This window comes from Rhipicephalus sanguineus, chromosome 10 (genome assembly GCF_013339695.2).
Source record: "Rhipicephalus sanguineus isolate Rsan-2018 chromosome 10, BIME_Rsan_1.4, whole genome shotgun sequence".
Taxonomy (NCBI): Eukaryota; Metazoa; Arthropoda; class Arachnida; order Ixodida; family Ixodidae; genus Rhipicephalus; species Rhipicephalus sanguineus.
The window spans coordinates 19976466-20002161 of NC_051185.1; the positions used below are offsets into that span (position 1 = coordinate 19976466).

At 46.6% G+C, this 25696-nt stretch overlaps 1 protein-coding gene across 1 annotated transcript; it reads left to right on the forward strand.

Moving 5' to 3' along the window:
- The first annotated feature begins 4726 nt into the window (after positions 1-4726).
- LOC119407203 (uncharacterized) lies at positions 4727-21199 on the forward strand. Its single transcript, XM_037674079.2, has 5 exons — positions 4727-4981; positions 6759-8625; positions 13319-13494; positions 15987-16033; positions 18274-21199. Exons 2-5 carry the CDS (start codon positions 6794-6796, stop codon positions 18409-18411), a joined length of 2193 nt encoding a protein of 730 aa, XP_037530007.1. The 5' UTR covers positions 4727-4981; positions 6759-6793; the 3' UTR covers positions 18412-21199.
- The last annotated feature ends 4497 nt before the right edge of the window (positions 21200-25696 follow it).

Here is a 25696-nt window from a genome sequence, read left to right on the forward strand (position 1 = left end):
GAGAAGGCGTTGCGCAATATGGCGCGATGCGAAATATCGGACACTCCGACGGCGACGGTAATTTTTCAGAATGCTTGCACGTGCGTTTGCCGAGACGCGGGATTGTAGCTGCAGCTTTACCATCAAGGAGGGAGGAAAGGTTGTGAGGGAGCGTCGCGTTACACGATTGTAGCAATGTTTGGCTCGCATGTTCTCAGGAGCCTCAACTACCGATTGGCAGCGTTTTCTGACCGTGCTGAAAGAATGTTGCAGGGCCCCTTTTTTTTTTTTCAAGTGCTCCTTTTACGATCAACAGTATGTAAAATGTTAACTTTTGCTTAATTCCTCTTTCTTTAGCAGGTGTGCCTAACTGCAGTGCGAGAAACCTGAAGGATAAAAGAGTGTTGGCGCTCAAACGTCGCCAACGTCACAACCAGACATCGCCCAACTGTTGGCCTAAGCATTGGCTACTACTGGCAGTCCTGCTACCAGGACGAAACTTCTGATAAAAATACCTTGTTATTCCGTCACTCAAGCATCTATTCTGTGGACTCATTTTCCTAGGCACTGGACTTCCACTACACAGGCTGTTCAGATGCAAACTCTATTAACATGTCATTTCCAGTGCTTAAGGAGCACACTAGTTTCTGAAATACAAGGCATTTTTCTGCAGAATCAACAGCTGGCACGAGTACCTGGTGCTCAGAACCAGGCTCTGCGCACATAACGTCGCTATTTCGAAACTGCACATGCAGGTGCATCAGAAGCACCTCATGACTTGGGCATGTTCAATACACCTGTAGTATGCTTTGAATGGTGCGAGAATGTGGAAATTGTGTTTGGTGCAAACCAGTGTTTTCTGTCTAATGCCGTGCGCTACATGCTGAAGCACTGGCATTTGAATATTAATGGGAACTAACAGACAATAATGCCAAGGAAAGTATAGGGGGTGTTATTTCTAGTAATTAGGACATAAATGTGAAGAAAGTAAAGTGGATGAAAAGATAACTTGCCGCCGGCAGGGACCGAACCTGCGACCTTTGAATAACGCATCCGATGCTCTACCACTAAGCTACGGCGGTGGTCATCCTCTCATCCACTTTATAGGGTATATATGTACATTTAAACATGGAAGCGTCAGTCAGCGGCACCAGTAGCCACGACAGCGAGTGTGGAACACTCTTTTTTTCTGCTTGTTGGCATCACGTAGCACGTGAACTTATTACGAGCTGGCAGCTGACCAACAATCCCTCGCATACTACCTGAAAGCATCAAGTCTGCCAGAACGAGACCCTCGCTATGAATGAAGGAAAGAAGTGCTAACTTTAAGGGCTCGTTTTTCTTTGTTATACACAATATTAATGAGCACTAACAGATAATAATGCCAAGGAAAGTGTAGGGGGTGTTATTTCTAGTAATTGGGATATAAATGTGATGAAAGTAAAGTGGACGAAAAGATAACTTGCCGCCGGCGGGGACCAAAGAAAAAAACGAGCCCTTAAAAGTCACCTTCCTTCCTGGCATTTGAATGAGTGATATAAAAGAAAATTAGTGCTACAATGAAGGCAACGGTGAATTTTTGGCAGTCAATCGTAAATGAGGTACGACTGTGCATTTGTTGTTTATTGGCATCACATAATTATGCCCAGAAGCGTTCCACTGCACTGTGCTTCGTCTTGCATTTTTGTATTTTTTAAAGAAGTTCCTGCATCTTACACATAAGCCTACGACAACGTGTAGGCTTACGCATGAAGACTCCCTAGCTTGCGACTCGTGCTGAAAGATTCTGGTAAAGAAAGAGCCGCACCGATTGCAACATTGTGTGGAATTCACTCGGTTTTTGCTTACATGTTTGGTTGAAAGGGACTGGTCCCTCATGTAATCTTCTTGCGGGCTGGAGGACAGTGTAATTAAATTATTAATTTTACATTTATGACTCTTTAGCGGCCACTTAGACTTCAACGAAGAACTCTCTCTCCAAGGAGCACCACATGTTGGTAATATTGGTATGGCATCTGTTTTCTATAGTGGCTACTGCATGGTTTTCATAGTGCATTCCTGTTGCTTTCCTTCATGTTTATTTCGGTCAGAAAATGACATTGCACAGCAAACCTTGTTAAAGAACATCGGCGGAAGTGGCCTGGAAAGACTACTTTCAAAAGCATAATTTGGTGGTACAAGCATAACGATGGATGCAAGGAAAATATTGCAATGTCATCTAGCCAGGCTAAACGCTACTCGACCGGCACATAGTAACCGGCAAGTGTTACCAGCGCCACAAAATGTCAAATTAATCCTACGATAGTGTCAGCTGAGTTATTAAAATCTCTGCCGTTTAAAGAGAAAATGCAAATTCACACGTGTGGAACGTGCACGACCACAAGGAAGCGACTGCATACCCTCAAGCAAGTGTTAAGGCCCTGTTCGGCGTAGCACAAAAGGACGAATTAGGTTCCCTTAAGCATCTTTTAAGCTAGCTTATAGACGGACTTATTCTTGGCAGGCGATGCTGCGGAAGCCATATGCAGGTAGTGTGATTGTCATTAATACCTCACTAATGTGATTAAAAGAAATGCTTTATCTATGAGTATATCAAGTCGTTCATTTGTGCACATTTGCACTTTCAGCGTGTGGCATGCTGTTTAGTCAGCAGTGAATGTCGTGCCATGCTGTCACTTTGTTGCAGAAGCTTGTTGCAGTTAAATCTGGTGATCTCTGCTTGAGACAAATACGCATCACTTATTTTCGAAAATTAAAATCTCATAGGTTCCAACTCTTCATTGGATATGCCAATTTTATTACAGCAAATTATTCCATATGTTGACATTTTCAAGGCTGCAAAATGTGCGAAGCACCGGTAGACATACACGTTGGGGACATTAAGGCATATTATATATATGCATACGCTTTAGACGGGGACAGACATAGTAGGCGCTAAAAATGCCGAGTTCAACATTTTCACACGGATTTCTGCAGTGCTCGCACTGTATATAATGAGCTATAAATACTTAAACCTCTCTCTCTCTGTCTGTGTGTGTGCTCTTGCGGTCCCATTTTTGGAATAATTTCGTATATCCGTATCTGTCGAATTGCTTACCTTGAAAGCAATAAATGTTTAACATTACAGCCTGTGCTTGGCAGCAGAGTGTGTAGTATATGCCTAAAGTCACGTGAGTCTAAAGATGATGCTTTTACGCATGTATCGGTTCAGCTTCGCACATGAACACACAAATATAAAGGTCCACGTCAACAAAGTGTGAAGGAATTGAATAAGTAAGTACGCGCAGTGGGCGTGCCTGTGGTGGCATCCCACGGAAGGTGAGAACCAAAAGTGCGCCACTACTCCAATTCCGGCAACCGCAAATACGTGCGATAAAACCTGTAGAGCTTACCTTCGAGGAATGGGAATTTGTGCACACTTGATGTTCATCGTAGTCAAGCCCAAAAGAACGGACTGCACGTACGCGGTGTGGTCCAATTCATCGACACTTCGCCTTTCTTGGAAGACTATGCACCGATCATCGTTGTTGCAGGGCCAACTTAGGGGGGTTTGAGGAGGTTCTGACACCCCCCGAAATTTTTTCATGCTTTAATTTTCGGGTGACACTAAAATGCTTGCACACGTTCACAGCGACCACCAGTTGCCAAAGTTAGCGGTTCTACACACAAACACGCCCCGAAAAAAATTCCTGGGTGCGGCCCTGGCTGTTGTACCAGGGATAGGCGCCCTGCGACGCACGCAAGCCTAGCTGTTAGCACGTAAAATAACTTGCCCTGTAATTCAGCGCTCGTGAACAAAACCTAAACACCGCGTCTTTTGCGGTGACTGTCCTACCAGCGTTGGCACTGTATGACCAGGAGGCGTTGGTATGATCCTACGCGAAAACCTCGTGGAAAGCTTTTCTGCAGCGCACAACAAAAACTTTTGATTTCCCGCACTTTTTCGGGATGCACAGCGTTGCTAACCTACAAACGTTGCTGGCACCAAAAATGGTTTTGCTCGAAAATGAAACTCCCGCTGTGAGGTTTGCTCTTGGAGTTCTTGATAATCATCGCTTAGAGGAGGGTTCGGACGCCGGAATTTGAATTCATCAAGGGCATTGTGACGTGCGCTTGTGACAGTGACCGGAGCATGTGGTGCTCTGACATAAAAGTTTTGTTTCAACACGCGCATAAAAGAGCAAGCGAGCTTTTGACAAATCGATCAGTTCTGGGTGCGCCATGGTCCATGGACTGCTGTAGCGAGAAAAACCGGGAGGGGGGGGGGGGGTGAATGCCTAATGAGAAAAAAGGGCATGAAAAGAGAAAGACGGAGAAGAATGTCACAGCTTCACGCAAACGTATGTGTTTACCAGCCTGCCGTGTCACTCAAGCCCACAACTTTCGCATCTGTTGGGGACGGACAGCCTGTTGAGATGTAGCATTAAGTGACATTAAAAATCGCGGCCACCGATAAAGGTGAAGCGACAATCGAAAGACAAAATTGTGAATCAGAACGTTGCTCCAAATTTCAACGTGAGGCGACGGTGTTAACATGATGGCGCCTTGACGCTTGCCGAGTCTCACAAAGGGAAGATAAGGAAGAAAAAATGATAAAGAAAAGAAGTTCGCGGAACACTTAGTCATAGCCATAGGAAACTCTATGGTCATAGCATTGTTGCACCATGGCGTGTCGTCTGGTGTCGTCAGGTGTCGTAGGCCAAACCAGAACCATGCGCACACCGGAAGTGTGTAGGCAACCTGGCAAAATCGACCGATCAGCGCCGGCGGAAATTACACGCGACATATCCGCCTGGGAGCGATGGGGCGATGGGTTCAAGGCCCCGCAAGATAATCTGCATTATCTTGCAGTTGTAGAAAGTTGTAGAGAACACTTGTGGCGTTTCGGGCCTGTCCGTGGTGTTTTGCGACTCTCTGCGTGGCACACGTGTGCGAGAAAAGAAAAAAATATCGCTAACACGTGGGCGGTCCAAGCCCATGACGGTTGGCACCCATCGCGCAGGTAAGCACGCACTTCTTCGAATCGAATCCTACGCAGCGCCTTATCTAACGGTATCAAACAGCGTCCCGCGCGCTATGGGTGCTGTGCCGGTCCACACTAGCCTTCGGCTTCTTTGCTGCGATGCTGTTTGTGTTGACCACGGAGCGAGAAATCTACCGCGGTAGTAACCACAAACGAGCGGCCACTTGTTGCGTTCAGTTCAGGCCTACGTGCTTGACCGAGCCGCGCAAATTCAAACCGCTGGCTTCCTTTATCCTTATATAATTTTTTCTTTGCGGAGCGAGCCTTATGTTTGCGACGGTTTGTGGCACATCGTTAAGCCCGTGAGAAGCGCTTGGCATTGATCAATTCTTCGCGGCACTGATCGCAAGCGATGGTGTTTCGGCCTTACGTAACCCAGCGTACGCCGCGTTTTGTTTTCAACTTCGCTAACGACGTTAGTATTTTTCTTTTTTCGGTTGCGCCTATAGTAAGCATCCAGTAGCCGAATTCAAGTCTCGTATCTGAACTCGTAACTTCGAAAATTCGATTCCAATGTGCCTAGTCGCCCGGCCTGGCGTCGTTACTTGGGTAAGTCGGTTCTCCGGTAAACACCAGCAGCGTGCACTTCGTACTAGCCCGAAATACAATGCTTATCGCTTGCAGCTTTCTTACGGAAGCACCAAAAAGCGCAAACCAATGAAACGCGGCGTATTGCCCTGCGATGTGCAATGTGCCAGAACAAAACAAGCCGTCTCCCGCAACATATGGCACCGTTGTTCGACCGGCGCACGCATTTGTTCGATTTGCATAACGAATTGGTCTCGGCAGAATGCGTCTCAGCGCTTTGGAAATCTAGCACCGCTTGCCACGTGTAGCCGCACGTGAGTTGTCGCCACTGTTTGGCTATCGCGGTGGCCGCTCGACTGGAACTACAACTAGCCGAAACGCGAAGGGGTACTTAAACTGACCGTCACGCTAGTTAATTAGGTTGTTTGGAGTACGTGAACATTTTAAAGCTAACTACAACAGCCTCATCAGCGCCCTTCATCGCGTGTTCTTTCTTGTCCGTGTTTTCAAACAGCGCTGTTTTTCTTCGTGATGGATACAACAGCCTAGTGAAGTTTCCTTGTCTTGAGTTGTTTAGCTCAAGATGCTGCTTTGTTGTTGATATATATTATTGTTGTGGCCGTTGTGTTTTTGACCTTGTTTTTAGTATGTTGTGCTGCATGTAAGACTTAATGAACGGTATTGCAGCTGCTAGGCTTGCTTCCTCTACTTCAGGTTGAGATTTCGCAATGGTTGCTTGTTCTTTCTAATGCTGTCTTGTTGACCTCACACATTCTTTCGTCTGAAAATTTTAAAATCGGGATCATCTCTTCATTTTGTTTTCGTGTTCGTGTAGCGTTCAGATGTTAGGTTACGCTCTTCTTATGTATGACTACAAAGAAACGCTTTGTGCGTTGTTTGACGACATGATAAATTACTTGACATAGAAAAGGCAGAAATTTAGGGAAAGGTAAAAACTTGAAGAGATGAAAAATTTGTGAACACGGGGTATTTCTGGAGCCTACATTTCAACAGGCGGACTTGTCTTCTTCAGGGCTGCAACTTGAAGAAGGTTCAAGGCTGCCTTGAAGAAAAGTGTGCTTGTCAAAACGTTGGTTCTAGCGACACCACGTGTTCCCGTCTTTTCATCTCTGACAAGCTCATTTGCATTGTTTCACGATGGGACAAATGACTCGACAGAGAGAAGCTCTTTTTCATTGTTTGACGCTGTGTCATCTTCTTTTTTCAGCACATTAGAGTGTGCTTCAGACACCTTTGTCAACCATGCTCAACGGAAGCAGCAAGTCGCGCGAGACGCTCAAGGAGTTCCTCCGCAAACGAGTCGAATCTCACCCGGGCATTTCCATCCAGAAGTTGACTGGCCACCTGTCCCAGCTTCCCGCCGAAATCCGCATGAAGTATGGCGGTAACGTCGACTCCATCCGTCGAGTGCTCGAGCAGTTTCCCGACATCTTTGTAATTCGCAACCACGATCAGGTCCACGTCACCACGTCGAAGAGTTCCAGCAAGACGACGGGGGCGTCGTCGTCCGCGGGCGGTAGCGATGACGAGACCACCACCCTGACGGGTGCTAAGGGAAAAGTTTATCGTTTGTTCAAGACGTACGGATTCATTTCTGTGCAGCACCCGATTAGCACGAGCGTCTACTTTAGCCTGCGCTCGTTTGAAAACGGACAGCATTCGAGTCTCCTTTCGTCCGGCCTTCAGCTCGGAGACGGCGTCGTTCTAGACGCGGAGGTGGGCCCGAATGACTGCGAGGCCAAGTTTCGCGCTAGCAGAGTGGCGCGTATTAAGGGTGGGAATGCCGCGACTCCGTCCGATTCGTCGTCGCCGGCACCGCAGACTATGGTGTTTACGCCGCTCGTAAACCGAACCGGCGCCATAGAGACGCTGAAGGACGAGTTCGGTTTTATCAAATTGGAGAAGGAACAGGAGTGCGCCTTCTTTCACGCGGCTGAAATTGAGAGGTACCTCGGGACGGCCGTGCCTGCGCTGCCCGAAGTGCTGGCCGTCGGGGACAAGATTCGCTTCGACGCTGACCTCAACAAGAACACGACCGCGAGGGCCAAGTGGGTCGTGACGACCATACACAACATACAGAACGTTCCTCCATGCCATTCGGGGAGCGAGACGGAAGGCAGCGAAATAGCTCCGGGTACGATCATCAAACGAGACGGACTCATACAAATGGTCAAACCGGAGTTTGGTTTCATCAAGTTTGGTACGAACTACCGGGACCGCGCCTTCTTTCACCTCAACAACGTTGTGATGCCCCCGCGCGACACCATCAAGAGCCTGCCGGACGTGTTCGCCATCAACGACCGCGTGCACTTTGAAGCCAAGCCGAGCCAGAAGCCTTCCGAGAAGGTCAAGTGGCAGGCGACGACGGTGTGGCTAAGTGAGTTCGGGCCCAAGGGTGACGGACTCGATTCTGCCGACGAGAGCGGTAACGAGGTGTTCCTTTCGGATGACGAATCAGACATTATGGACCTCATACAGGAGCGACTGGCTGCAGACACTGACGATGACACCGAGGACGACATTCTGGGAGCCGGATCGAGGCTACCGGCCGCCTCGTCAAACACGATAGTCGACGGACTGAAGCAGTACCTGCGACCCGTCAGCCCCGATTTGTTGACTCTCCCCAAGGACCCGAAAACTTTGTTCAACGACTTTCACAAGGACGACGCATTTAGCCCGCTGCCCCAGTCGGTCGAGCCATCCATCGTCATCTTCCGGGGCGCGACCGGACTCGTCATGGACGTCACGGATTACGGTGCTACCGTTGAGGTCCAGGACCAAGCGTGTTCGGTGGGGTCCCTGAAGGTGAACTTCCTCAGTGGTGTTTTTTACAGCGACGGGGTGCGGTGTACAAAGCGTCTGTGTGAAGTGCTTAGCAGTGGAGATGCGGTGTCGCTGGACTTCATGGTGGGGAGCAACGGAGCGCACGAAGAGGTGCGATGCGACCTGGTGTGGCAGGGGGCGCGACCCCAGGGTGTGATTCAGATGAGCCCCGAGGAGTTCTGCCGTCGGCTGCAGATCAAGGTCCCCATACGTCACGGGGGACCCTCGTACGAGGACTTTCAGCGAGAATTGTGAGTTGGTTTTGCTACTGCGCATCTTTATGCTTTCGTCCGTAGCCTAAACATTGCCAAGAGATAAACTGTTGTGCCCAAAAAGCAGGGATACAAGAAGGAACACAGATAGACGGTCGAAGCACGAACTAACAACAGCTTATTGGCAGGAAATGAATTACCAACAAGTCCCAACAGCTTATTGGCCAGATGAATTATCAATAAGCCCAAGTAGAAACCCACTTGAATGTTATCACTTACTTTAGCCTCCAAGTGCCTACCAAGGCTCTCAGTAACCTGCAGTTGCCCCTCGCAACATCCTGGAGGCACAAAGAAAGGCAAAAATTTAGCCTGGCACACTCCAAACTCATATAGGGCAGGCTAGGGAATGGCACCGGCTACAAACAAACATGCACCCCAATAGACTAATCCTCAATGATGTCCACCCAACGCAATACCTCGACACGTCCTTGGTGTTAAAGAGCGGCCATCTCTCACCCACATAACGTGGACGTGCTGACTCAGGCCACCTGAAATTAACTCTCCGTTATTTGGAAGAAATCCATTTGAGAGGCAGTGGGTGGTCTGGCTTGCTAGCAAGGATAGGGAGAGCCAAATTGCTCTACTCGATCAGGCCCAGCGAGCCGCACAGGCCAATGGGACCCTGGACTAGGGGACCACCCACCCTTGCCCTAATGCCCTAAAGTAAAATAGTTTCTACTACCACTTACTTTAACCTCACTAACGATGTTGCAGTGCTAAGAGCATCTGCCTAAATGGCTCTGTGGTCGTGGCATTCTGCTGTGCACAAGGTTGAGGAGTTCGATTTCGTTGCTGGATGTGACGAGGCTGCATGTGCAGGTGTGTTTGTTTACAGTGATGTGGGGGTACACATAAGAGCTCCGGGGTTTCAGAGATGAGCAGAGATGCACCTACGATGGCGTCTTTTATAATAAAGCGTATGGGGTTCCCTGCGTTCTTTACGGGTAGGTCGGGAACCCAACCCTGATGCCTCCTGTTAAAAAAAAAAAGCAAAATGCCAAAATGCCTTTGTGATGCAACTGTTGGACCAATATGAAAGAAATCTGTTGTACTTGAGAGAGGAAACCTTAGTTCTGATGAGTGCAGGAGAATGAATTTTTATTCATCTTCCTGCACTCATACCAAGGTTCTGGTCTCCAGAACCTTGACATAAAATTATGTAAATTTCACGCATTTATAGACAGTCAATCGTACTGCATGACGCAAAGGGTTATCGTCAAAAAGGGGCATTGGCGACATTAGCTGATGCTTTGAACGTTGCTGGTACTTCGTTTGTGAGGAGAAATGGGCGAGGGAAAGATTCTCTCTTGGTTGACGCCAGTGCTGCGATGACGACGGGATGGTGTCGTACGACTGGCTGTGTAAATTGAGAAGGTAGTACCCGTGCATGTGGACACAGAAAATGGCATTAACTTCCAAATGCCTTAAAGGGATACTGAACAAAATTTTCGCCGCCGAGATAAATGACTCAATTGAAAGATTGGGTGCTGAAATGTGTTGAAACAACCTTCATTTCAGCCAGAGACTAGCAGAAAATAATGAATTTAATGCATTTTTCGCGAATTGGCGCGTCTAGCGGCCGTGCCGCGAACTAGAGAGGAAGTGACGCGAAACTCCGCGGATAGTGACTCGCCAACTGTGCTCGCAGCAAAATCGCTTACCAATCGACATCGCAAGCCGCCACCCGCTGCCGCGCGTCTCTCTCAAAACGCGTTTTCACGGTCGGGAAGGTGTTCTTCGTGCGTGTTCTCAACCGGCAGCCAACGACGCCATTGCCGCGCTCTCGGCCGTATATTTGTTTTCTCAAGCGGAGCTTGCGCCCACGTCTACGAATTTGCCGTCTGTGTTGTGTGCTGCTACGTAATGTGAACGGTGAAGCACCTGACACAACGCAGAATGCCTCTACGCTGTTCTGCGCTAGGGTGTTCCCTGTCATACCTTTCCAACAGAGCCGAAGCTTCGAAGGATATGGATTCGCGCTGCGCGCCCATCGCAGCCAACGTGGGTGCCTTCAAAGCGTGAATTTTTGTGCTCCGAACACTTCGAGGATAGTGACTATGAGTTACTGTGTAAATTGCTGGTCCTGGCTGCCGACCCACGTTGGGCTACGGCGGCTCGTCTGGCTCGTCGTCCTTGCTGTTGCTTGACACAGCAGAACGGTCACACGCATATGGTTGTATTTGGCGCATCCGTTTTGGAGGCCTGTCGAACTCGGAGTCGCAATGACCGCTCGTGGAACCACTGTCACTCGATTAATGCCATTTGCGCGGTGCCACACGGGCAAATCAAATGGCATTTGCCTTGATGCCATTCCTCACCTAATGCCTTTGCTAGAACCCATTTGACTGAGAGATGCGTACTCTCAACTCCAAAAGTTGCTCATTGTATTACACATAAAACATTTGAAATGTCATCTGCGATGTCAAAAATATTTTATACATGACATTTAACCAGTTGCATGTTATTTCTTAGTTGCTTTATAGCGACATTCTATTTAGAATTGCAACAACTTCGAGATGACCGGCGCCGTGTGTGATTCCGGGCTTCATGTTCAACTTGCAATGACTGGAGTTGCTGGTATCAGTTGCTACATTGTAAAAGACAGCAACAAACTCAAGCTAATGGCACCATAGTATCCTTACTTGTACATTTCACTATCCCTGAATGCAGATTGGAGTTGTTAAAATGCGTTTTTCTTTTTATTATTCTCCAAAAACTGTTCATTTCGAAAGTCACTGTTATCGACATCATCTGGTCAAAAGCCATTAAATTTTAGACTTGTGGCAGCTCTGCCGAAAGAAAATGTCATTCAGGAACGTAATGCCTTAACTAGTGAATGTTATTTCTTGTGCCCGTGTGGCTGGGATCATGTACCCATTCTAAATAAAAGGAGTGACATTCCTGCCACACATGATTGGTCGGGGCTTGCGGTGATATACCCTGTTTGTGATGCAGACATGGAACCCGACCACTCACACTCTGCAAAAACGGTTGTTCATGTTTAAAACGGTTACGAGATCCTGGCCTTGGTTTCCACCCTGTTTTAGTTGGAACAAGCGAAGCAAATTGTAGGTTAGCAGGGTCACAGCTAATTGATTCATAAACCGGTAGACAATTCAGGCAGTAGTAAGAATTTAAGGCGCCAGTAAACAGTCTCTGACTTTTTCTTTTACACCTCCCAAACAAGCTTGCTAATTCGCGCAGAAGTCTGCGGCGATCACATTTCGCAAATATTGCAGCACAGTGCGCCGCGCAGACGCTCCATTTCAAAAAACAATTCCTGCGCCTGACCAGTCCTTTTCGCTCATGCAGTGACATAGTCTTGCCCATGGGCAACATTGCGTAGTAACGACTTCGTCAATTGGTCCTTTGCGCTATGAAACGGCACCGTGGCCCTATGGTGATGCAGTTTTGGACGGGCGGTCCGCATTATCATTTTCCTGAGCTGCCTTCTGCTGTTTTGGTATAGCCAAGACTACCAGGACAAGCGGTATCGCCAGAACGAAAACCTCCGAGATTAAGAGAGGTCTCGCGACTTTACTGCTAGGGGAAGGGCGCGTGCACGAGGGCACATTTGTTTATCTCGCCAGTGTCTCGCACCCCTCACGCCACGCTTTCTCACCGTGGCGCTCCGATATGAGTGTCACGTGGAGGAAGCCCTGCTCAGTCATTGCCTGCACGTCGAAGGGTGGGAACCAGCCGCAGTGGGTTGTTCAGTGTTGGCTGTAACGTGTTACAAGTAACGGCATTACTAGTAACGCATTACCTTTTTTGGTAACTTAGTAACGTACTCGTTACTATTTCGCAACTGCAACGGGCAATGTAGTTGACATTTTTCGGTAACGTGAGCTGTCACGTTACTTGTTACTTTCTATTCCAGTTATCCCGGGAGTTTTACACAACTGTTCGTCTTATAGGCACCAGTATTGTAGAGCTCGCCTTGACATGCCTTTGTTGCAGCGGCGTACTGCTGCTGGCCGTCAGACGCTAAGAGTACCATCCAATACATCAGTATTTAGCGTAGCTGCAGAAGTATTCATTAAGAAGCGAGACAAGCTGTCCAGTGACAGCTTTGAAATGCAGCTGTTGCTTGGATTCTATGATATGTTGTAGTAATTAGAAAGTTCTCCCTGTAATACTCTAGTGCTGTTTGTCAGTATTGTTCTCAAAATGAAATTTGCTTCTTTCTATCGGCAACTGCGGGTATACATTTCTACAGTTACGCAGTTTTTTAGCAAACGAGGCTGACCTTCAACGCCTTTGCTGCAAGAACCATTGTGGGGTTTTGCAGCGAAGACGCACTGATTCAACTTTACGACCACGGAGTAACAGTACAAGTAATGTGCGCTACTGTATGCGTAATCTTTTTAAAGGTAACGTAGGGCAGTAATGCGTTCCTTTTTTGTTAACGTTACAAGTAACGTATTTAGTTGCTTCTTTCTTCGGCAACTCCTACAACACTGGGGTTTTTGTATACCCCGTAACTTCGGTATTAGAGCATTTATTTGCAAAATTCTTGCGGCAGCATGTTTACATCGTACAAGTGCACACTTATCTCTCCATCACAAATTTCGTATCATGAGGCTGTTTACTGGCCCTTTAACTCCTTCTGCTTCATTGTAAACGACAGTGTCTTTCCTGACGACTGCGATGTTTTCTTTTTCCGTAATAGAGAGGAGTCGGGCCACCGCATGTCCGCGCACACGAGTATATCGGACAGCATCAACCCACACCGGCGGAGGAGCCACCACAGTCCGCCGTCCTTCCCGCCGACATCCAGCGAAGCTTCGCCGTCATCGCCATCGGGGAGCATTCATGGGGATCGTGCCATTCCAAATGGCATCTGTGGTGAGTTTAGAATGAGAATGGATAGGTGGGCTAGTTGTCAATTCATATTCGTTCAAAGAACTGGGAGTGTGGTAGCAAGGATGACTGATGAGGAACAACGGTGTTGTGTCATTCTTCCTCATCCGTCGTCTTTGGTCCCGCACTCCCAGTTCTTTGAATGAGTTCAAAATAACTCCCCCCTTGACCAACTGAGTATTGAAATGTGTGCACCCTGTGGATTATCTTACCGATGTCTTTCGTTACGGATATCAGGCTGTTAACTTTGCCGTTTTGTATATTTAACAACTAGACGGAACAGTGCTACGGTTGATGCCCCTGCATGAGAATGGTTTGGTTGATGCGTTCGATGTTTCACGACCTTGTTAATTTCACATCATGACATACAAAAATAAGAGAACACTGGTTTAACAGCCCAAGATGGCAGCACCCATGTGTCGGAAGTAATATAGACTATACCTGGCCGTAGTGGCCATGTTGCGGTGTTGCCCTACACGAGGTGCGGCGCTCAATTTCCTCTGACTGCGGCTGCTCTCCAATGGGGACAGCTGTAAGTCAGTTGCTGATCGCTTCACTGTAGCTGTGGCAGTCAGAGTTTACAAATCTGGCTCTTGTGTCCATAGCTGGAAGGTAGACCATAACGGGTCTTGACTTGAGTGTCTTAGTTCAAGGTAACAGCACTCCACTGTTGTAGCACAGTGGTTATGATGCACTGCTGATGGCCTGAGTCACTGGTTCAATCCCGGCTGCGGCGGCCTCATTTTGATGGAAATGAAATGCTAGCGGCCTGCGTACTGTGCAATATCAGTGCACGTTAAAGAACACCAGATCGTCAAAATTTCCAGAGTTCTTCACTAAGGCATGTGTCATAATCATATCGTGGTTTTGGCACATAAAACCCCACAAATTTTTAGTTCCAACATAGCAGCAGCTTGATGTGGGTGAGTTGGTTTATCCTTGATGTGGTGGGTACAGTGCATAAATAATTAGGAAGAAGGTTGGTGCTCTCAACCAAATGTGGGTTTGTCATCCCATACGTGAGCACCAGCTCGATGTCGATCGAGAGAGGTGTCACCGCAACGAGTATACAAGTGGCCCTTGGCAAATCATATGAGCAGAGAACCCGAGCAAGCATAACACATAAGATAGGGCGATTAAAAGTGGCAGCTTACCCAAATAGCGTTACCATATTCATCTGTAAAACACTTTTGCCAAAAGCACACGCACACATACACACACACTTACACAAACACACTTGCAGCATCTCTTATCAATTCACCTAAGATATCTCGAAGGCGAAAGCAAACGCCGTCTTCTCTTTCTTCTCAGTCAATGTACATATTGATTCCCACCCTCCCCTTCCCCCCAAAAAAAGCTTTCTGCACCTAACGTGGTTTTGCAGTGCCTCTGCGATTGCAACACCTTCAACCAAGCGACGATGTCACAACGTCATCATGTGACATCACGTGAGGTGTTGTGATGATGTCGTGATTACGTCACAAATTCTGGCGATCTGTGACGTCATGATGACATCATGTGGTTACGTCATCACGTGATGATTTTTTGCATCACTTGGGTTGACGCCGGCGGTCAATTTTTGCGTTTGGTGAGGCATCTAAGGCTTTTGCCTTCATAAAGCATGAAAGTAGGGAGAAAATGCAATAAGAGGAACAACCGCTGCACTTTAATCTATGCGTCTGGAAGCTTTCACGCAACCTGAAGAATCCGGCAACTGGACATGATAGCAATCTGCATTCTTTTGTGTCTCCTGTAAACTCGTCTAAGGCTTGTATCCCACACAAAATACGATTGTTCGTTTGCTGATTGCAAATGTGACGTCATCTATGAAATAGCACTAAGCTGCAGAAAAATCTACCACATTGGACAGACAGTGCAATGCTTTATTGAACAAGCCAGCTGTATGCTCACAATGTGAAGAATGGATATGACAACTGTCTAGCATGTCATTGCAAGGAGTGCAAGTGCACCCCCGCCCCTTTTTTTTTTGAGCAAACAAGGTTTCTGAAAAAAGAAAAGAGCTAAAGCAAATAATGAGAAACTTCAGGAGCATCCTTCATCAGGAAGGCAGCAGATTGATGCATCTGTACACCATTCAATACCCCTCTTAGTGACGAGTTTTTTTTTCTTGGCCGATATTTTTAGGACAGATAATGTCATGATCGCAAGTTTTCCTGTGCATGCATCTAATTTTTTCCCGAAGTATTGATACGGCTGGCCGTTACATGAATAAAATCGGTTTGAAAGTTGACACTTTTTCCTGCCTCTGGTGTTTTTCCTTCCCAATTATTTGTGTGCTGTACCTACCACGTCTAGTTTAATGTGTCCAGTTTAGTCTTGAAACGTTGGCTTTGTTGTCTCTGTATCCATCTTCATCTGGCTTGTAGCATGCAGACTCTGAGTCTGAAGTGTAATACCTCATGAAATGTCTTCAGGGGCTCTGTAATATAACCTCTCTCGAATTTTTTTTTTTTCAGTTGGAAATTCTCTCGCAACTAGTGCCCTCTTTTCCAACGACATAAGCGTAAGTACCGCACATTTGATTTCAAACTCCCCGGCTTGTGCTTTGTTGCGCTCGACTTCCGGTGCATTTTGAGGCAAATGTTGCACCAAGATGCACCAGAAACACTGACACTTGCACCAAACTCAAGCGCACCAACACTTACACCATATTTGCAACGCCGGATGCCCCAACACTGGCATTTTTGCGCACATATTAGTGCATCTAGGTGCAAACTTAAAACTTGTGGAACTTTGGGCACACCAGTGAATTCACAAAGTGATCTACCCGTTGTCAGAGTCGCTTTAGTGTCTGTTGTGCTTTGCTGCCGAGTTGAAGGTCACAGGTTCGATTCCCAGTCATTCTGCCTGCTTTTTGATGTCTGAAGTAATTGTTTCATTTGCCAGTTCAAATCAACCTGTAGCTGCTAGCTTGCGTCATAGCCTGTGCATTGCTGTGGGATCCTGCGTAACTTGGTTTGATGTTCTTGTTCAACAGCGGTTTATCTGTAGTTGTTCCACCTTCTCCTGGTGGACCTGGAAAGCACCAACTACTACTAGTCGCTTTACCCGAGATACACTCGGTTTGCCTGTGCCGCCCTCATCTGGTTCATGGTGGGTCATGAGATGCTAGAAAATTGTACAGCTCCAGTCCAGTGGTGCAGGCGCTGATTGGCGAAATGCCAACATGATGCAAGCCCTACTCGTCCGCCTCAATTTGAAAGGCCGTGAACCGCATGTATGGTCGTTTATCAAGGTGCAAACGTACCCTACGTTGCACAGGCGTAGCAGGCGCATGTAGGCGAGGTTTGAATGACATCCTCGTCCGCGTGCTCCGTCGTCCGCTGCGTTGCTGCTTTGCACCGGCACGTTTGCGCCAAGCTGGCACTGTCGGAAGAGAGGATGCGGAACATTTTTTTAACCGGTCTGTCATGTGTGAAGTGCACGTTCGGAAAGTGTGTGAGGCGAAGAGAAAGAAACCGAAGTCGACAAGGAAAAAAGGAGCATGAGCCCGAGGGAAAAGGATGACAAAATGAATGGATCGGCCTATCTGAGAAGTCCGTAGAGACCAAAGAAACCAGTCAGAACAATTATGATTTCAGAATAAAAGATCTTTCTTTAACTACAAGCCAATTACACTCACTGAAAAACGACGAAATCTACGTATTATCACCTTCCCTTCGTTACAAAATAGAATATTGAGTGCCCTGAAATCAAGTTGTGTAAATTTTTCACCGCAGCAAAAGGGAGAGTTGGGCTAGTTGGTTGGGGTTCATAATGAACAGAGCAAAAAACGAGACACAAAGAAGAGACTGCACAACGCGAGCGCTGACTGACAACTAAATGCTTTATTCAAGCACAAAGAAAAGAAAAAGAAAGGAAAGAAACAGAAATGTGCGTGCACCCTAAGCACATGGCAAGAGATTGCAGGCATACAGCTAATTTAAGTATTGTCCAAGTAAGCCATCGCACAATCGAGCAACGCAATCGATGGAGTGCTGACACAAGTGTCACCATTTTTGCTGATAGCAAAAGCTTCAGCCATCTCTTTGATTCATGCCTCATTGTGTCCAAAAACAGTGGTCGTGCGGCAGAACTCCGGTGAGCAGCCACAAGCGGCACATGACAAATGTTTCACGTTTACAGACAATCCATCATAATTTGCACCTGAAGGGGATATGTTTACATGTGTGCATTAAAAGTGGCGTACACATGGTCTCACCCTTCCTTGGCTGCATTGTTACGATGTCTTGGCAGCTCGAGGTAGAGAGCATGCACAGTATCTCAGCTTGTATTTCCGTTCATTGTGACTGTACGTTACTAAAACATCACACAGACCTGCATACTTTGAAACGAATGACAAGGTTCAGAGGACACTATTGCCGCACCATCGAAACGAATGGCTGGGTGCAGCACCTTGTGAACTAGTTTGGGTGGTACAGGCGACTTCAGTGGACCTGTTGATAATTATTATTACTATACTGATTAGTGAGTTTTAGTACTGCATTTGTAGTGCGTAATGGCATTCTGTATATAACACCACCACCTTTTGCCTAGTGCACACGCAGAGAACTTTTTGAGCATGCACCGTATGCAGAACGTGGCGTTTGCATGTGTCGCGCTATCACGGACGCTACGTACACGGTACTAAAACTTGCTAACGTTGGCTGAATGATGGCTCATGTCAGCTAGTGTTGGCTCAGTGATGGTTGGTGTCAGCTTGTGTTGCCATTGCGTTGCTTCATATGTATTTCTTTATTTCAGGAAAATGTGCTTCGTCGTGTCGCCAGGATCATGGCCGAAGAGCTTCATGCGCTGCAGCAGCAGGAGCGGTTGGCCAAGGGATTGGTTCGTGACGTGGGCACGCAGACAACAGAACGCGGCGTGCGTTCCATTCCATGACGAGACTCTTGACACGAAGAGGAAGAGGACTTAAAGAAAAATGAAGAAGACAGATAACGGTGCTCCTTCCGAGTGCCCGACGAGCGTCGACCTTGACGTCGTCACATTGTGCCTTGGAAAAACGGGGGGGAGGGGGAAGGAATTGTGTGTAGTTGCCGTGGTTAGTTGTGCCTTGGGGAACGTCTTTTTTTTTTTGCATGTGACATCGTCACAGGAGGGAACCTGGTTCCACGGGCCTGCTTCCTTGTTTCTTTTTCATTGTTATGTTTCATTCCTGATTCTTTTTTTATTTCATTCCTTTCGTTTCATTCCAGTCGTGCACGTTTCTTTCGTGCTGGCAGTTCTACACAGACTATTACTCTGTCACTGATGTTTTTTTATCAGCATGTGGCTGCTTTCAGCGTCAGAGTTGCAAGTTCAACTTGCTCATGACCTCAGGGTAGCGCTAAAACTGAAAGGGCACTGCCTGTCTAACTATGTTAGGTGCTGGGGAATTAGTAGTTAGATGTTCATGGTCTTGGGAGCGGTAGTGCTGAGGTGACGGATAACTAAAGAAAGACGCAAAGCGTACTTAGTTCCCATTTTCTTTCTTTCGTTTCATGCCACTTTAGCGCTGCCTCCAAGACCATGAATCGTCGTATGGCCCATTTTACTTTCTTGTGAACCATTCATTTGTGAAACTACGAAACCAAATCGCTGCATTCCGTGTGAAGTGGCACTGTTCGACATTTGTATGCGTCTCGTTTTCGAGTGTTTCGCAGTTTTTGAGATAACACTGCCCGCAATTTTTCCGAATTGCGTGCAAGCAGGGAATCAAACCAGTGGGGTGTACATTGAATTGGGAAAACTCAGCTAAGTATTGATAAGCACTTATTACTCCATAATCATTGTCGGGGGAATAGCAAGTGATTTGATTATCTAATGGAGAAAACTAATTGCGTTGTTATATGCTTGCTGCGTTAGCACATATTGAGAGTATCGTGTGCATGGGTGTCAATTTTGCTGCTGAACACAAAGCCCTGATTAAAGAGCTAAATTATAGCGAGTACATTGCGGACGAAGTTGTGCTGACTAGCGCACGGCTTGAAATACTCATTGCCCGTGTTTTCAAAATTAGAGAAGAGTTCGTTATCAAGTGAGCGAAAGCATATTTCATGCGTTCTAGGTTATGAATTGGTGCTAAGCCGTATAAGGGCACGGTTGACTTGCATTTCCATTTGCTGGCATTTGAACAAATGGCATTTACTTGAAGTTCCATTTGCTTTGGCATTTCACGTAAATGATTTTAGCGGTTAACAGAAATAACAAACGTGTGAAATTCCATGCCGAGCAGCCACGAGCGTGTATTTCAACATTCCGGAAGTCCCCGATGTCAAAAGTTAAGTTAAATGGGAGAGCTGAAATGGTAAAAATTAATAAGCATACTCACTTGGAAGAAGGTGACAACATATTTCTCAGGTTCAGCTCATTCCGGTTATTCAACGTACAGTTTAAAATATGAAATGATGGTGGCAGTTTAGATGAGAGCTAGCCCTAAAACGCACACGGGCCCGCATTGACATTGGTCTGTATTCGTGATGGAATTTCAAACAGACGAAACTGGTATTGCTTATAGGCATATCTTGTGTGAATGTGATATGTAACCGAACACATAGTTTAAAATGGTAGCCATAATCAGTGTTATCACTATCGAATCAGTTATAAAATAGCTGAAAATTTGCCTGCTGATAGCGTTGGAGAACATTTCAGTTTCTAAGGGTTCTGTGGTTACCGTCTTCTCCACTCCGCTTGTTCTCCAGTACTGTTTGCAGTCTACGTGAACCTAAATAACTTGGTAATTTGTCTTGACAAAATTACCCTACAGATTTCGTTTGTTGCAATGTCGCACTTTGCTAAACATATAGCGAGCATATTAGTTGAGTGCTATTCGCGTGAAAGTGACAAATTAACCACTTGTGCAATTAGTACTTAAGTTGACCTGCAAATGACACCAGAGAACACGCAGGTCTCGAAAGGTTTCTTTGTTATGCCTGTTCCCCGACAGCATTTGCACCTTCCGCTAAACTGGGTAAAAGCTAGCGGCGCGTTTCGACGAAAATGTTCAACACTGCCCAGCGTACTTCTTTTGTTGTGAAGTTGTACTGTGCTACGTAGTTTTCGATGCTCAAGTGACGACCTGACGTACTTTACCGTGAATGAATCGACGTCAATTGACGCGGAAGCAGACGGGTGTGGAACCACGTTCCATCTTGTTGATTTTTTTTTTTTTTGTCTTTTGTTGGTACTCACTTTATTCGTGATAGCAGTCTAGCTGGCGACGGTCATGCCTTTGGTGTGCTTGTTAAAACACACTCCACGGCTATCCTCTTTTGCGTGTGCCAAATTGTGAATTGAAACGACGAGGAGGCAAGACTGATTTTTTTGCAGGCCAGAACATTTGAGTCCCCGATTCCCTACGTGCTTTCACACAACGCCAAGATCGTTATTGTTACGTTTTTTTCTCCTCCTACAATGGGTGTTGTTATAGGCTCGCGACGTATATGGATTTTCTTTGTTCTACATTAATTTCAGATCTGTACAGATTTCTACAATGTGCTGTTTTTTTTTTTCTCTCGCATTTTTTCCTCCTCTTTTTTTTTCTTTTTTTACAGAATGAATTTCTAAAGTGCTCAAGATTGTAAGGTTCCAATGATGTGCGCATGTTTTTTTTTTTTTATCTATTGACTTGTGTTGTCCCTTACTTTGTGACGTGAGGTGTTAAATAAAGATGAAGCTTTCACGTGTTTCACATTTTATTGTATAGACTCGATGCCTTAGGTGCTAAAGTTCATACATGTAACAGGCACCCTGTGTTACATACTCAGACTTGTTAGGCACAACCGAATGAATCGAACATACAACTAGGCCAGGGAAAGCATAGAGGACGTTAATTGTTATCTTTAATTGTAGTGTACTAATCGGGACGTACATTGAAATGGATTGAAGTGAACGAAAAATCACCCTTTTGGGTCAGTGGGATCCGAGCTGACAACCTTCAAATTACGCGTTTGGACTTGCCTGTTCTTCACGCACTTGCATTGATTTGGTTGGCTCGGTTTAATTGCTTTATTAGTAAGCGAGAAACGAGGCTTCAAAAAGTTTTTTAAAAAGGCGGGAGTCAGGGTAAGACGGAAGCTTGCGATGAAAAAGGAGTAAACGGGGTGTGTGCGCTGGAGTCGACATTTCAACAAGCGGACTTGTCTTCTTGAAGGCTGCAACGAGGCTTGAAATTTGAACATGCATTCAAACCTTGACACAATGAACGTGGATATAATGAGTTTAGCAGTTATTATGAAGTAAATGATGAATAATCTTGTCATACATGCAGTGTTATGAATACAATGAATTCTTTGATGTAACGAAGTTATGTTCGTGTGAGTTGCGACTGTGTAAGTGAGGTTTGAGTGTGTTACCACTTGTCGCTAATACATGGGAACCCCTAAAATTAACTTGCAACGAGTGGGAACTAAGCGATGCCAGCTTGTTTTCTATCTATTGGGAAGTTTTTGGGCCGTAATTTTATTTCGTTTGTTTTGTCAATTCTTCATGTCTAGCAGCAAAAAAAAAAAAAAGATATATACTCTCTGGTTTGCTTCGCATGTTGTTAAAGGGACCGACAACCAATTTTTATAGTTCCCGTTTAGTTCCCGTATAGTTCCCGGTAATGCAAAAAACGCTGTCAAACATTTATAATCAAATTTTTTTATCTGTGGCGCTTACGGAGTTGCATACACACAACACATGCTGCAAACAATGGGAGGTGAGCGTGGGAGCGCTTCGTGTTTGTGCTGAGTGGCTTGCTGCGCATGCTCTGCGGCTCGACACGTTCCACTAGTCACTAGAGGTGCTAGAGGTGTGCGCCGACGCCGCCGATGGGTTCTCCGGCCATTTAAAGGAGTACTGACACGATTTTGAGGCATCGAAAAAAGGACATTTTTCGTTTCCTTGGTATGCAGTGTCAACGCTATCCACACACCGGAGTCGGAGAACACGTGTAAAATATTTTAATTTGACTTTGAAGTTTACGTCGCTGAGCATCCGCAAGCCAGCCCCACTGCAATGGACATCATCCCGACGAGTCAAGACAGTTCCCCTGAGTTTGCGAGTTCTGCGTCCTGCATGCAGCCTAAATCGTAGAAATCACTGTCTGGGTCACTGGACAATTCCCTCATCGTAGTTTATGTGCACCACAAGCAGATGGCGGATTTGCCGCTAGTACGTCGCGAGTTTCTGTATCCCCGTGACGTCACACTGCTATGAAACGTCACTGAGAAGCCGCCCCCTCGATATCGAAACCGAAAGTGTCTTTTTAAGCTAGCGGTAATTAAAACATATACGATGCGTTCCCAGGCACCACAATAATTGTTTAAGGTTTCTTGACACCAGTATTTTTATTTAGAGCAACAATCCGAAAATATTTTAAATCCGTGTCAGTACTCCTTTAAGTACGATTAAATTTTTTGTTTAGTAAATCTACTTTTATTCGGCACCGCCTGTCATCAGTAAAGACTCGGTTCTTTGTTAATTCTGCCCACTTGGCGTACGAGACGCACCGCAATTGATTCGCCTGCTGCTTCAAGCTAATTAAATCACTGGACCACAAAAACTTGTGAAGTGCTCCTAATAATGTGGAAAGGTAGGGATTCAAAATAAACGTGAATGTTAAGCTACGTTGGGGCTCACTGTAGTTAAGCGATTCGGGTCAGTGAGAGCGCCAATGGTGGTGTTTAATTGCCGAGGACGGTCGGCATATTCGGGCTGACGAGCCTACTCCCTCTCACATAAAATGTATTGTATGAGGCGGGCTTTGAGGAGTAATAAAGGTGTGGAGAGTCGGTATTGGAATAACAATAAATATGATTGTGAAAGTCGAGGAACAGCGGCAGTTCAAACGGGAAGGGCGTGGTTAAGTATTGTAGAAGCGCTTCGATTCGATGCAGTTGGAAGCAATTGCTTATATTGCTCAGCAGTCCAAATGAGTAAGAGCTCTGTTTAGGGCAAATGTTTGGAAAAAATATGTTAAGGAACTGTAATACATGGATATTAAGCCTTTAGTGAAGAAAGAAAGGGAAAATGACAATAGACGAAATGCTCTACATGTTGTAACAGATATCAAACAGAAATGATCCCCATTGTAGGGCGGCAGGTTCAGCAAGGTCGACAATTGGACGAGATGGTGATCACCATAAAGCTCGTGCGAAGTAACGCACAGAACAGGACAATGCGGACAAAACACTACAGTGCGGGTGTGTGGGCCTCGTGCGCTCAGTTGATGGCGCCACCGCTCTCCAAGTGCGCAGCGCCATTGCGGCCACTTAGCGCATTTTGTCCCTGTCCCCTTCCCGGTGCGTGGCTCGATGTTGTGTGCGGTGAACGTCGATGCGCTAAAATGGCGACGCAAAACGAGCCCCGCTTGCTTTATTGCGGCTACGGACGAATAGCAAACGTTCAGGAATACTTCAAACGAAGTAGTTCTCTTCGGTGTGCCCAATTGTAGGCCGCTAATCACGTTTACTGCGTGAGATACGAACAGCACAGTGCCGTCGGTCCGTTGGAAATATTCGGCAAATGCGTCGCACATATAAAGAGCGTGGAGTACGACGTGCGTTTAGAAGCGAGTAAACTTTTTCTTGGCATACGATAGAAAATACTTATTATCGGCAGCCTCGCGCGTCGCTTGTCCTATGACCGGCGCGCATTAGCAGAAAGCTCCATTCAACATAAGGGGCCTTCGGCCGCCATAACCCTTTTCTTTAAACAATGACGGGATAGGTCCGACTGAGTTAGGCAGGCCCGTAGCCAGGAATATTGTTCGGGAGGGGGGGGGGGGGCACCTGCTGAATACCTTGACTATTTGAGAAAAACACCTATTTTAATTATTTATTTTTGGCAAAAACACCTACTTCACCAATATTTCGGGAGGGGGGGGGGTGGCGGTTTCCTAGCCCCCCACCCTCCACCCTGGCTACGGGCCTGGAGTGAGGATATGGGGCAGACTTTGAGCGCACACTTAGGTGATGGGGGGGGGGGGGGGGGCGCCCCCTCTGCCCCCCTCGTGCGCGCGCCTATGGTAGCCTGGTAATATGCCCCAGGGCGCTTGAAAAGAGACTTGGAGTGGGTCCGCGGCAAATGTTTTACAGGAATTCGACACAGCTAGCTCCCGACAATATCATTCACAGCTAGATGCGTGGCAATCTCAAAGACAGCGAAACTGCATAACAAATGAGTTCTTACACCCTGCTACAATAAGTAGCTTGATCCGATTCGGAGAGAGAATAAAACGTTTATTTGATGTTCTGTGAGAAGATCGGTGAGTGGGATCCTTGGTCCGGGATCCTATTGGCGCGGGCCGCTGTCCTCGCACGTTTCACGAGGGCCTCTTGGGTATTCGGATCCCAGCTGGACAGAGCTGCCTCCCGCCCTTTTATGTTTAGTTGTGTCCTGGGTTGCATGGGTAGTTTCCGGCTCCCTTTTAATAATTTTCATCAGGACTTTTCAATAAAAGTTCTTGTCACTGTCACCGGGCGAGTTTCTTCATGCTGAATATCGTAGGTATACAGCGCAAAAAATACAGGAAGGAAAACGGGGATGGGAAAGAGCACTGACTTTCAACTGAATTTATTGGAGCAAATCCGGCCGTGTTTATACAGGCGAAGTAACCAAGCGCATGCGCTACAACATGTGTGTGATTATGCGTAGCAGTGTTGGCCGAGGAATGAAAACGATCAGATAAGTGAAGTGATGATGTGCTGCTGCATCGATCTGCGGCCTTTCTGATATTTAAAACATATTTGTTTCTTCGTTTTCGGTGCGTAGGGGCGCAGCCAGGGGCGTAGCCAGAAATTTTTTTCGGGGTGGAGGGGGGGGGGGGGCTTCAATCAAACTTTATGTATGTTAGTGCGTGTATTTGTAAGTGTGCGTGTATATATACGCAGGCAAAATTGAAAATTTTCGGGGGGGGGGGGGTTTGAACTCCCCCCAACCCCCCTTGGTTACGCCCCTGCAAGAAACCTTGTCTTGTACAGTTGAAAATCGATATAACGAAGTGATGCGGGCTCTCGAATTACTTCGTTAAATCGGGAAGTTCGTAAAATCGAGGAAGGAATTTTTCGGTCCTGCTAAATCTACACTTGTAACGTAGCGTCGCCTGCGAGCTACCGCGGCATTTCATTTCCCACTAATAAACGCCTGCGTGTGTGAAAAGTCCACGAGGGCAGCCAGGGCATGAATTTCTCCTATGTCCGGG

What these genes read in the sequence shown, in the direction of transcription:
- LOC119407203 (XM_037674079.2), top strand. Translation starts at nt 6,794, where the DNA reads ATGCTCAACGGAAGCAGCAAGTCGCGCGAGACGCTCAAGGAGTTCCTC. An exon ending in CATTCCAAATGGCATCTGTG is followed by an intron (nt 13,495 to 15,986) that starts GTGAGTTTAGAA and finishes TTTTTTTTTCAG; the next exon opens with TTGGAAATTCTCTCGCAACT. An exon ending in TCTTTTCCAACGACATAAGC is followed by an intron (nt 16,034 to 18,273) that starts GTAAGTACCGCA and finishes TCTTTATTTCAG; the next exon opens with GAAAATGTGCTTCGTCGTGT.